Here is an 11426-nt window from a genome sequence, read left to right as displayed (position 1 = left end):
ATTAGAAAATATTTTCAGCTCTTGTCTGAGCTGTCTGATGTGAGGAGTTGTTCAGGGTTTGTCATCCTATTTTCAACTGCTTATACTCAGGTACAGGAGATGGTATTCAGGCCCCAATCCTCTACCCTGGTCTTTTAGGTTTGATTCAGAGAAAAATGACAAGAGTTCTCTAAGCCATGAATTCATTTGATCTTTGACAAATTCTTGAACCTGTCTGATTCAGTTTTCTCATCTGTTAAAAGGGAATAATGTCTATCTTACAGATATAATTTAATGAGATGATAAAAGTGCCTACCAGAAGTTCTGGTACATGTGCTCTACTAAATCTTTTCTAAGTGTAAGTTAATGTAGGAAATAAGTCCCTATTTGCACCACATTTGGCAGTCAATCTTTATGTGAGTTTAGAAAGTTTATTTTAAAATACTTATTATTTAATTTTACTTCCTTAACTTACTGTGTTCCCACCCATCCTAAAAGTTCCATTATAGGTGAGCTAGTGGATTTTGTATAGAAAGGAGGATGCCTGCCTGCTTGGTTCATAATAAAATGCTAACATAAAAAACCAGCTTTACCTTTATCTGCCATCAAATTTTGTGCATCAGCTGTGCAAATTTAAAAAAACTTAGGCAGAAAATATAGTGTGGCTCACAGTTAAAACTGCTGCTTATTCTGTATTTTAATTAAGCTTTTACCCTTGCATTGCTTTGTAGCTCAGTGTTTTTTATTGTAAAATTTATATTTATCAGAGAAAATTTAAAATACAGAGAAGAGAACAAAGAAAGAATTGTATATATAAAAGATATAATCCATGTAAGTAGTTTGTTTTTTCTTCTACTGGTCTTTCCTTAATGTACAATGGTAAAAATACTGTTGGGATACTACCATATATAAAATTTTATATCCTACTTTTTTATATAATGTTACATTGTAAACTTTTTTTATATTGCAGTCTGCATGAATACTTGAATATTTTCATGACTGCAGAGTATACTACAGCATGGGTTTATTGTATGATTTCTTTATTTTTTATTATTATTTTTTAAATCAACAAATCTTTATTAAACACCTGCCAGATTACTGGGAGGAGGCCATAATGCTGGACACACTGTCAAAGTCGATCTTCTCCACGATGTTCTTGGGCTTGATGCTCTCCTCTTGGCTACAGATGAAGATCTGGCCTGACTCATCTGCGCTCCAGCCGTACTTGCTCATCCACACTTTTAGCTGGCTGTCTGTCAGATCCCCAAGCATCTCAGCCAGCAGCCAGCGATCAATGTGCTGATAAGTGATGCCCACAACGTGGCAGATAAATTTTCGGACAGAGTCTTCGAAGCCGGTTATACCTTCCAGGAGGTCCATGTTTTCATCCAGGGCTTGCCAGAAGGCCTGGAAGTGGCAGGTCTCCAGCGGGTCTCCGAGGTATAAAATCTGCCGGATTGGCCGTTCTTCTTGATGTGCTTGATCGATCATGCACTTGCACAGTGTGAAGTCGGTGTGGGGCAGGTTGGTGAGGGCCTTTAGCAGGATCTGGGCAGTGACCGTAGTTTGAAAGAAGGCTGGGTTGAATTGGTACAGCTTCAGGACAGCCAGGTTGGCTTCCAGATCGTAGGCATTCTCCTTGGCCTGTGTTTCCACATACCGCTCCAGGGTGGCCAGATTCTCAGGATTGTACCTGTCGATACCCTTGAGCAACTTGCCCAAGTTCGCTCGTTACTCGTTCAGAGTAAATACTATGCTGAACATCTTTTTGAATAAGGCTTTTTCGGTTTTATCAAGGTTATGCCTTTGGGATGGATTCCCAGAAGAACTCTACGGAGTTAGAACCTCACACACGTTAAGACTGTTGGTACTTCTTGACAAATCACTTCCAAAGAGTCGTACTAGTTTTTATTCCTTCAGGGATTTATCACAATGCCACTCTCTTTGTAGTAATCTTTGCTATTTTGATAAATGAAAAGTGATGGTAATTTGTTAAGTATAGAGTATGTTTGTTTTTTTATTTCCCCCAAGTCTAACTCTTCCATCATGAAATACAGTATTCCGAAGGATCCCTGGGTGGCTCAGTAGTTTAGCGCCTGGCTTTGGCCCAGGGCATGATCCTGGAGTCCTGGGATTGAGTCCCACATTGGACTCCCAGCATGGAGCCTGCTTCTCCCTCTGCCTGTGTCTCTGCCTCTCTCTCTCTCTCTCTCTCTCTCTGTCTTTCATGAATAAATAAATAAAATCTTTAAAAAAGTGAAATACAGTATCTCCTTAAGGTCCTTTGATAGACCACTCATTCTTACACTCATGACCTCCTAACAGGAGAGTAGGAGAAAAAAACACTGGAAAATTTTTATAGAGCTTGTATTATTTGTGATGTCCTTTTTTTGTTTTCTTTTTTTAAAACAAATATTTGTTTATTTATTTATTTGAGAGAGAGCAAGTGTGAGTGGGGGCCGGGGGAGGGGCAGAGGAAGAGAATCTCAAGCAGACTCTCCACTGATCTCTGACCCCAATGTGGTACCTGATCCCACAACCCTGAGATCATGACCTGAGCCAAAATCAAGAGTCATTACTCAACCAGCTGAACCATCCAGGCAGCCTTGATTGTCCTCATTGTTTTAGCTACCATTCCCTCATAAAAATTAGAATAAAAATTGACTTCTTGCTATAGTGCTATGAGCAGAACTGGCTTATTCCCACTTCCATCCTTTGCTTCTTCCCCCTCATAAAAGCTCTGATACTTCTTGCCTTTCTCACTCTCCCCATTGTCTCTAGACAGTTTCCTATACTTACATGTTGACAATGTGGTTCTACATTTCTCTAGCAGTCTGATCTCACAACCCTTCAAAGGGTTTTGGTTTTTTAAAATTTATTTTATTTTATTGTATTTTATTTTTTAAAGGTTCAGGCTGTTTTACTATATTAGGGAAAGCTGTGGAGAAAATGTTAGAGAAACATCATATTAGGATGCCAAGATCTCTTTTTCTCCCTGAAGCTAAAACACATACAGCTTCACCCTGAGGAACCCATTCTTTAGAAAACAGAGCTAAAAGGGAAATGAAATGAAAGGCAGCCTACATTAAATTTCATTTAGGCCTATTGTTTAATTTATGTTCTGGGCCCTCTTGATTCCTTTGAGGCCCTAGGCATGCAGGATAACGTTTCTGTGTGTTTGGTCACTCCTTCATATTTCATCTTCTCTTTGGGCCTTATGGATGTTTCTGTTCTGGAGGCTCCTTAAATCAGAAGGTTGGGAGGCATGATAGGTAGAGTGGGGTATTTTTTTTTTTTTAAACAGGTATGTTGGTTTAGATTTTTTCTATTAAACCTTATTTAGCTTTCTCTTTTTTAATGTTAATAATGTGGTATCTTCTGTTGGTCAGTTTTTAAAGTTTTGATTATTTTTTTGTGGTTGGATTGTTTTTACTGTATTTTTAAAGTGTTTTTGCTCACTTATTTATTTTCTGTGCAGCCCAGGAACAGACATGGGGATTTCCTATAAAAGCAGGACAAACACACACACTCTAACCTGTGTTGTGGACCTTTGCAGATCAGGGTGGTTCCATATTGCGAGCCATGTGGCTAAGCAGGATATAATTGCCTCATTTCTGACACAGCAGTCGAAGATGCTGTGCTTTGCTGGAGGGAAGTGTTCATGCCTGTGTTGTAATTTTTTTTTTTTTTGGAGGATTAACAGAAGACTTGAATTTTTAGGGTTTTCCATATGGTTGCTTTCCTAGTTGCACTAACATTGACTTGAAAAAAACCACCTCTTCACTTTAGGGAAAAGAAAGTCCCGAGTCACTTAGTATTCCTTACACTCTGGAAGGCTGACTAGAAAGGCTTACACTTCCTGCTGCGATTGTATCCTCCTTGAAAGAAACGAAGCAGCAACATGAACTTAGTTCTCTTTATCTGCACAGTGATTCTAAGTCCCAATTTCTACAGTCTTACCTCTCCGACTATTTAATACACTTATCGTTTCTCTGCCTGGCATTCCCCTATAGGAGACATTGAATTTAACAAATGTACACTAAGAATGATAGCTGACACTAATTCAATGAGCAGAAGGTTAAATCCAATCATAATTCCTGAGGTAATGGAGACGGGTAGGGTATGCAGATCTCTGAAGAGTCAAAGAGATTAAATGAAATGACACAGTCCTTTTTACTATGTAGCCACTAGGAAACTGTAATAGTATTTTAAAGTAGGACGATACCAGAGTGTAAAGATTTATTTTTTTTTAAATGAACAAAGCATCACAGTCAAGCTGATGCAATAATTTTGCAATCCCTCGAGCCATTAGGCTCAAGTGAAAAAAGATGTTAGCTAAATACAGTCTGGAATGAATACATTAATTTGCACAGTCCCTTTCCCCTCATCGTGCATAAAGTCTTGAATGATTTTAACTCAGATGGATTTTAGTCCATGATGAAAACTGGAAAGTCTGCCTGCAAAGCTTTTAAAAATATAAATAAGTCACATTAGGGATAGGGGGAAGGGAAGGGGAGGAAGAGAAGATTTGCAAAGACTTAAAAAACCAAACCAAATGCAACTGCTTGATTTAATGTCTGTAGATGAAAGCTGTGGACCAGCACTTCCCATGAGACTCCGTGGTGGAGTGTTGCTGATGGCAGCTACTAAGAACTAACAGAAAACTTGCAGCTGGGGTGCTTACAGGATCCTCCTCTAACAGCTCTTCTCAGTGGGGTGGCAGGATTAGGGTGAAGGCTGAGAGGATAATGGAATCTGTGCATGCCTGGCCTGATTGCTCCCCTGATCTGATCACTAGTATCAGGGTGACAGCTGCATTTCCAATCCTCTGAGCAGCAAGTAGCAGAGCAGTTATGTCAAGTGCCTGTATATCTTTAGCAGTCATATATTGACAATTAAGGAGAATGCGATTCACATTTGTATTACCCTTACTAAAGAGTATATGAAATATTTAGTCAAAGACTTGGAGGGTTTAGAGATCCCATTGTGAATTCTTGCATGATTGAGCAGTGTTCTTCTTTTAAAATATATAGTGATGAGTGATCATAATTCTTGAGTTGGTGTGGCTGTGTAAAGATACCTGACATTACATATGCAGTTTCCAAACATACCTCAGAGGAAGACTGTCAAGTTTTAGGAATGCTTTGGTAGTATACTATATTGAAATCACACTGGATTTGTTGAAATTCAGAATGGAGGTGATGGAAGAGAAAGATATGGGAAAGAATATTTTGTTTTCAGAAATTAAAGCTTTCTAAATCAGTGAGTTAGAATAAAGTATTGTCATTTTTAAAAATGCACAAATAAAAATGCATAAATATATTAATTTTTATAGAAAAGGAACTGCTTAGGTAAATAAATCTGCTAATATGTATCCCAAACATTCAAAATGCGTATACTCTTTGACCTAATGTTTTATGATCAAGGAATAGGAGATGTCCACCTCGTTTTCTCAAATAATATATCCTTTTTTGTTGGTTGTTTCAATTAAAAGTTACTTTCTTTTGCTCTCTATTAAAATTGTGTAATGTTTGACAAATATAAAAGAATATGCGTATTACAGGTACATGAATAATGCAGCATAACAATAACTGAATACTAGTGAATCCACCATCTAATTAAACCCAAACCATTACTTATCTGATTATGTTTCTTTCTTATCTTGTCCATTTTCTCCTCCCTATAGATATCTAGTAACCTGAATTTTATCACTTGCTTTTCTAAAATATTTTTGTCACCTAAGTGTATATTCTTTTTATCTTCTCAAAATTAAGTATAATTTAGATACAGTAAATTTCATCCATTGTGGTGTAGGATTCTGTGGGTTCTGACAAATGTTTACGCCATCGCAATCAAGATATAGAACAATTCTGTCACTCTGAAATGCCCCCTTGTAGTCAGTTCCTCTCCCACACCCAGCCCTTGGCAACCACTGATCTTTCTCAATAGTTTTGCCCTTTCTGTAAGGTCATGTATGTGGAATCACACATTATGTGGTCTTTTGAGTCTTTCTTTCGCTCTGCATAATGCATTTGAGATTCATACAAGTTTTTGTATGTATGAGTAGTTCATTTCTTATGACTAAATAGTATTCTGTTATAGGTATGTACTCACTCTAGTTATTCACCAGCTGAAGAACATTTGGGGATCGTTCCAGTTTTTGACAATTACAAATGTATCAGGTATAAACCTTTGTATATACATTTTTGTATGGACATAAATTTTTATTTCACCTAAGTAAATAAAAGTGAGATTTCTAGGTCACATGGCAAGTGTATGTTTAACTTTGTAAGATACTTTTTATTGTCAGATTTCCAAAGGGGCTCTATCATTTTGCATTTCCACAGGGAATTTATCAGTTCTCTTCATTTTCCACAGCACTTAATATTGTCAGTTATTTACTGCTTTATTATTTTTTTTTTTAGTTTGGCCATTCTTAGTCGTATTGCATTGTATTGTTAAGTATCTTTCATGTGCTTATTTGCCATATATATATATATATATGTTTTTTTTTTTGGTGAAGTGTCTGAATATTTTGCCCTTTTGAAAAATTGAGTTGTTTATTTTCTTATTGAGCTTTGAGATTTTTTATGCACAGATACAAGTCCTTTAATTTGTGATTTGCAAGTATTTTCTTTTGGTCTGTCACTTATCTTTTCATTCTTTTAATAGTGCCTTTCAAAGAGCAGAAGTTCTTAATTTTGCTAGTGCTCTGTATCAGTTTTTCCTTTTATGGTTCATGCTTTTGGTGTTGTATCTGAGAATTTAATTTATTAACTTATGTCTAACTCAGAGTCACAAAGATTCCTGATCATTTTTTCTTCTAAGAGTTTTATAGTTGCAGATTTTGCAATTAGGTCAGTCATCTATTTTCAATTAATTTTAGTATATTGTGTAAGGTAGGGATTAGAATTCACATTTTTAAAAAAGATATTAGGGCAGCCCCGGTGGCACAGCGGTTTAGTGCCGCCTGCAGCCCAGGGCCTGATCCCGGAGACCCAGGATTGAGTCCCACATCGGGCTCCCTGCATGGAGCCTGCTTCTCCCTCTGCCTGTGTCTCTGCCTCTCTCTGTGTGTCTCTCATGAATAAATAAATAAAATCTTTAAAATAAATAAATAAATAAATTTATTTATTTATTTATTCATAGAGACACACAGAGAGAGAGGCAGAGACACAGGCAGAGGGAGAAGCAGGCTCCTCACAGGGAGCCCAATGCAGGACTTGATCCCGGAACGCTGAGATCACGACCTGGGCCAAAGGCAGATGCTCAACCACTGAGCCACACAGGCACCCAGAATTCACGTTTTTTTTTGCATATGGATAATCAATTGCTTTAGCAACATTTGATGAAAAGACTATTCTTTCTCAATTGAATTGCCTTTGCATCTTTGTTGAAAATCAAGTGAACATGTATGTGTGATCTACTTCTGGATTCTCTATTTAAAAAAAAAAACATTAACTTTATTTTAAGATTTTATTTACTATATTGAATCTTCCATCCAGTCCATTAAAAGTGGATTATTTATTAATTTATTTATATCTTTTAAAATTTCTTTTATCAATGTTATGTAGTTTTCAGCATACAGATCTTGCACATATTTTGTTAGACTTAAAACTAAGCATTTAATGGTATTTAATACTATTATAGATGGTACTTTTGAGATTTCAATTTCCAATTGTTCATTGTTAGTATATAGAAATACTTTTTTTTTAAAGATTTTATTTATTTATTCATGAGAGACAGAGAGAGAGAGAGAGAGAGAGAGAGAGAGAGAGGCAGAGACACAGGCAGAGGGAGAAGTAGGCTCCATGCAGGGAACCCGACGTGGGACTCGATCCCAGGTCTCCAGGATCAGGCCCTGGGCCAAAGGCGGCGCTAAACCGCTGAGCGACCTGGGCTGCCCAATACTATTGACTTTGAATATAGACTTTGTATCTGAAACCTTAAGTCACTTGTTGTTTTATAAGCTTTTTTAAAAATAAATTTATTTATTTTTTAAATCTTTGGGTTTTTAAAAAAAAAATCTGTACAGTTTTGTTTTCCATGAATAGAGAGTTCCATTTCTTCCTTTCTGATTTGTATTCATTTTATTTATTATAATTACATTATTGCACTGTTTTGGACAGTGTCTGGTATGATGATGAATAGGAAAGCTGACATTCTTGCCTTGTTCTGATCGTAGAGAAAAAACCTCAGTTTCTTATTAATGAGTATGATATTAGCTGTAGATTTTTTTTGTAAATGCCCTTCTATTTCTAGTTGTATGAAAGTTAAGAATTATTAATCAGTGTTGAATTCTGCCAAATTTTTCTGTATCTATTGAGATGTACACGTGTTTTTTTCTTTGTTATGCCATTGATATGGTGAATACATTGATTATTTTTTAAATGATGAACTAGCCCAGCATTATTTGAATAAACCACTTGGTCTTGATGCTTTTTTTGTTTTTTTACATATTCTTGATTCAATTTGTTGGTATTTGTTGAAGATTTTTGTCCATGGGAATGTTGGCACGTGGATTCTGTCCCTCTCCGTATGTTGTCTTTTTCTGATTTTGATATTAGAGTATTTCTGACCTCATGAGATGAGTTGGGAACTATTCTCTCTGCTTTTCTATTCTGGAAGAGATTGCATCAAATTTGTATTATTTTTTAAATGTTTGGGAGAATTTGCCCATGTTTCCATATGGGTATAGACTGTTGTTGGGAACTTTTAAACTAATAATACACTTTAACTTACAGGATTATTCAGAGAATCTGTTACTTGAGTTTTCATAGTTTGTGTGTTTAAATGTCTATGGCGTCTACAGTGATACTTCCTCTTTTGAAATCTTCATATTTGTAACTTCTGTCTTCTCTCTTACTCTGTTGATCAATTCGGCTAGAAGATTATCTTTTATTTATTTATTTTTCCCCAAAGATACAGGTATGGTTTCATTGATTTTTCACTGTTATATTTCTGTCCTCAGTTTAACTGATTTCTACTCTTATTTCTACACTTATCTTTATTATTTTGTTTCTTCTGCTTGTTTGGCCTTCTTTTGCTACTTTCTTAAGGTGTATTCTTAAATCATTTATTTGAAACTTCTTTTCTTATATAAGCATTTTAATGCTAGAAGTATTTCTTTAAATATTGCTTTAGCTGTGTCTTAAATTTTGACAGTGTTTTTTTTAATTTTTTTTAAAGATTTTATTTATTTATTCATGATAGTCACACACAGAGAGAGAGAGAGAGAGAGAGAGAGGCAGAGACATAGGCAGAGGGAGAAGCAGGCTCCATGCAGGGAGCCCGACGTGGGATTCGATCCCGGGTCTCCAGGATCGCGCCCTGGGCCAAAGGCGGGCGCCAAACCGCTGCGCCACCCAGGGATCCCAACAGTGTTTTTTTTTTTTTTTTTTTTTTTTTCTAATTTCACAAATTAAAGATATTTCCTAATTGAAGCATCTGGGTGGCTCAGTTGGTTGAGTGTCTGCCTTCAACTCAGGTTGCGATCCCAGGGTTCTGGGATTGAGCCATGAGTCAGGATCCTCGCTCAGTGAGGAGCCTGCTTTTCCCTCTCCCCTTGCCCTCAATCTCTCCAACTTCCTACTCATGCTTGCTCTCTCTCACGTGTTCTGTCTTTCTCTCTCCCAAATAAATAAAATCTTTAAAAAATATATTTCTGATTTCCTCTTTTACCTTTGGTTATTGAGAAGTATATTGCTGTTAGATAAATATTTTGGAATTTCCAGATATCTTTCTGTTAATTGATTTTTAGTTTAGCTAGAGAACATACTTTGTATGATTTCAAAATTGTTTTAGACTTGTTTTATTGATTACTGGGAGTAATGCCTCTAACAATAATTGGGTTTGTCCATTTGTCCCTTCTTTTCTGTTTTCATCATCTATTATTAAATGCATATAATATAATATCTAAGCTCAAGTTTTCCTAGTGGGTTGTTCGTTCCTCTTCATTTTCATAGTATATATTTTTCTAAAGTCTACTGCTTCTGCTATTTATATAGCCACTACAACTTTTTTTTGGTTAGTGTTTGCATAGAATCTACATCAATTATTTTTCTCATCAATTATTGTTAACTTACCTATGTATTTGTGTTTAATATGTTTCTTATAGACGTGCAGTTGAATATTGCTTTTTAAATTAATCTGACAATCTTAGTCTTTAAATTGGTATGTGCTTTGGTAATCTATGTAGCAATAGATACTTTTGGATTAACATACCATCTTGCTAGCTATTTTTTATTATTACATTTGCTTTTGACTCTCCTCTTGCTTTCTTTTGTATGTATTTATCTCTACGATGATTCCATTTTACCTATGTTATTGGCTTATTATTTTTTACTTCTTAAAATATGTTTTCATAGTTGTCTTGGGGTTTCCATCTTTAATTAATCATACTCTGTGTTCACATATTTTACTGTTTCAAATATAGTACAAGAACCTTATAATGAGGGATGCCGGGGTGGCTCAGCGGTTAAGTGTGTCTGCCTTTGGCTCAGGTCTGATCCCAGGGTCCTGGGATTGAGTCCTGCATCAGGCTCCCTGCAGGGAGCCTGCTTCTCCCTCTGCCTATGTCTCTGCCTCTCTCTTTCTGATTCTCTCATGAATAAGTAAATAAAATATTTTTTAAAAAAGAACATTATAATGTTATTCTTCTATTTCTTCCCTTCCATCCTTTGGGATGTTATAATTTTAATTTCACATATACTATAAACACACAAACAATACATTACTGCTGTGTTTTGGTTTGATAGTCTTCTATGTTTTAGGTCAATTAAAATTTATTTACATTCATTAATGTTATTCCCAAAACTATTAATTTCTTTGTGTAGATACATATTTCTGTCTGGTGTTATATTCCTTTTAACTGGGGAACTTCCTTTAACAGTTTTTGTAGTGCAAGAGTGCTGGTAATGAATTTTCTCACCTTTTGTTTGAAAAAGTCTACTCTTTTGAAAAATATGAGACTTTTCAGAAACTTCAGTTTGGAAAGATCTTTTCACTAGGTGTAGACTTCTGGGTTTACATTTTTTTTTTCATGAGTAATTTAAAGATATTATTCCATTGTCTTCTGGCTTACATATCTGACAAAAGTCTATCGTAACATTTAACTCTTTTGTTTCTCTGTATGTAACTTGTATTCTTTTCCTAGTTTCTTTCAAAATTTTCTCTTTATCTTGTTTTTCAACTTTGAATAGGATATGGTGTAGGTGGGATATTTGGTGTTCTCTGAGTTTCTTGGCTCTCATTAATTAAACATTTTTTTTAGTCATTCTCTCTTCAATTGTTTCTTCTGCCCATTTTTTTTCTCATTTTCCCTTCTTGTATTCAATTATGCATGTGTTAGATCATTTTTTATTGTCATATAGTTCTTGAATGATTGGTTTCCCTATATCTACTCTTCTTCCTTTTATCTCTCTTTTTTTCTTTCCTTCTTTCTTTCT

The 11426-nt window shown here is 35.6% G+C and overlaps 1 protein-coding gene across 1 annotated transcript; it reads right to left on the bottom strand.

Moving 5' to 3' along the window:
* Positions 1 to 1035: 1035 nt before the first annotated feature.
* LOC129494583 (eukaryotic translation initiation factor 3 subunit K-like) lies at positions 1036 to 5826 on the bottom strand. Its single transcript, XM_055301504.1, has 3 exons — positions 5822 to 5826; positions 3940 to 3986; positions 1036 to 1706 (listed from the first exon to the last, which is right to left on the bottom strand). Exons 1-3 carry the CDS (start codon positions 5824 to 5826, stop codon positions 1075 to 1077), a joined length of 684 nt encoding a protein of 227 aa, XP_055157479.1. The 3' UTR covers positions 1036 to 1074.
* Between the last annotated feature and the right edge of the window lie 5600 nt (positions 5827 to 11426).

This window comes from Nyctereutes procyonoides, unplaced genomic scaffold (genome assembly GCF_905146905.1).
Source record: "Nyctereutes procyonoides isolate TBG_1078 unplaced genomic scaffold, NYPRO_anot_genome, whole genome shotgun sequence".
NCBI lineage: Eukaryota > Metazoa > Chordata > Mammalia > Carnivora > Canidae > Nyctereutes > Nyctereutes procyonoides.
Note: the sequence above shows the minus strand (reverse complement) of the source record. Positions and strands in the feature narration are given on the sequence as shown.

Coding starts and splice junctions, on each gene's coding strand:
- LOC129494583 (XM_055301504.1), bottom strand. Junction 1,707..3,939: donor TGTATTAAATAGTCGGAGAG/GTAAGACTGTAG, acceptor ACGAGTAACGAG/CGAACTTGGGCAAGTTGCTC.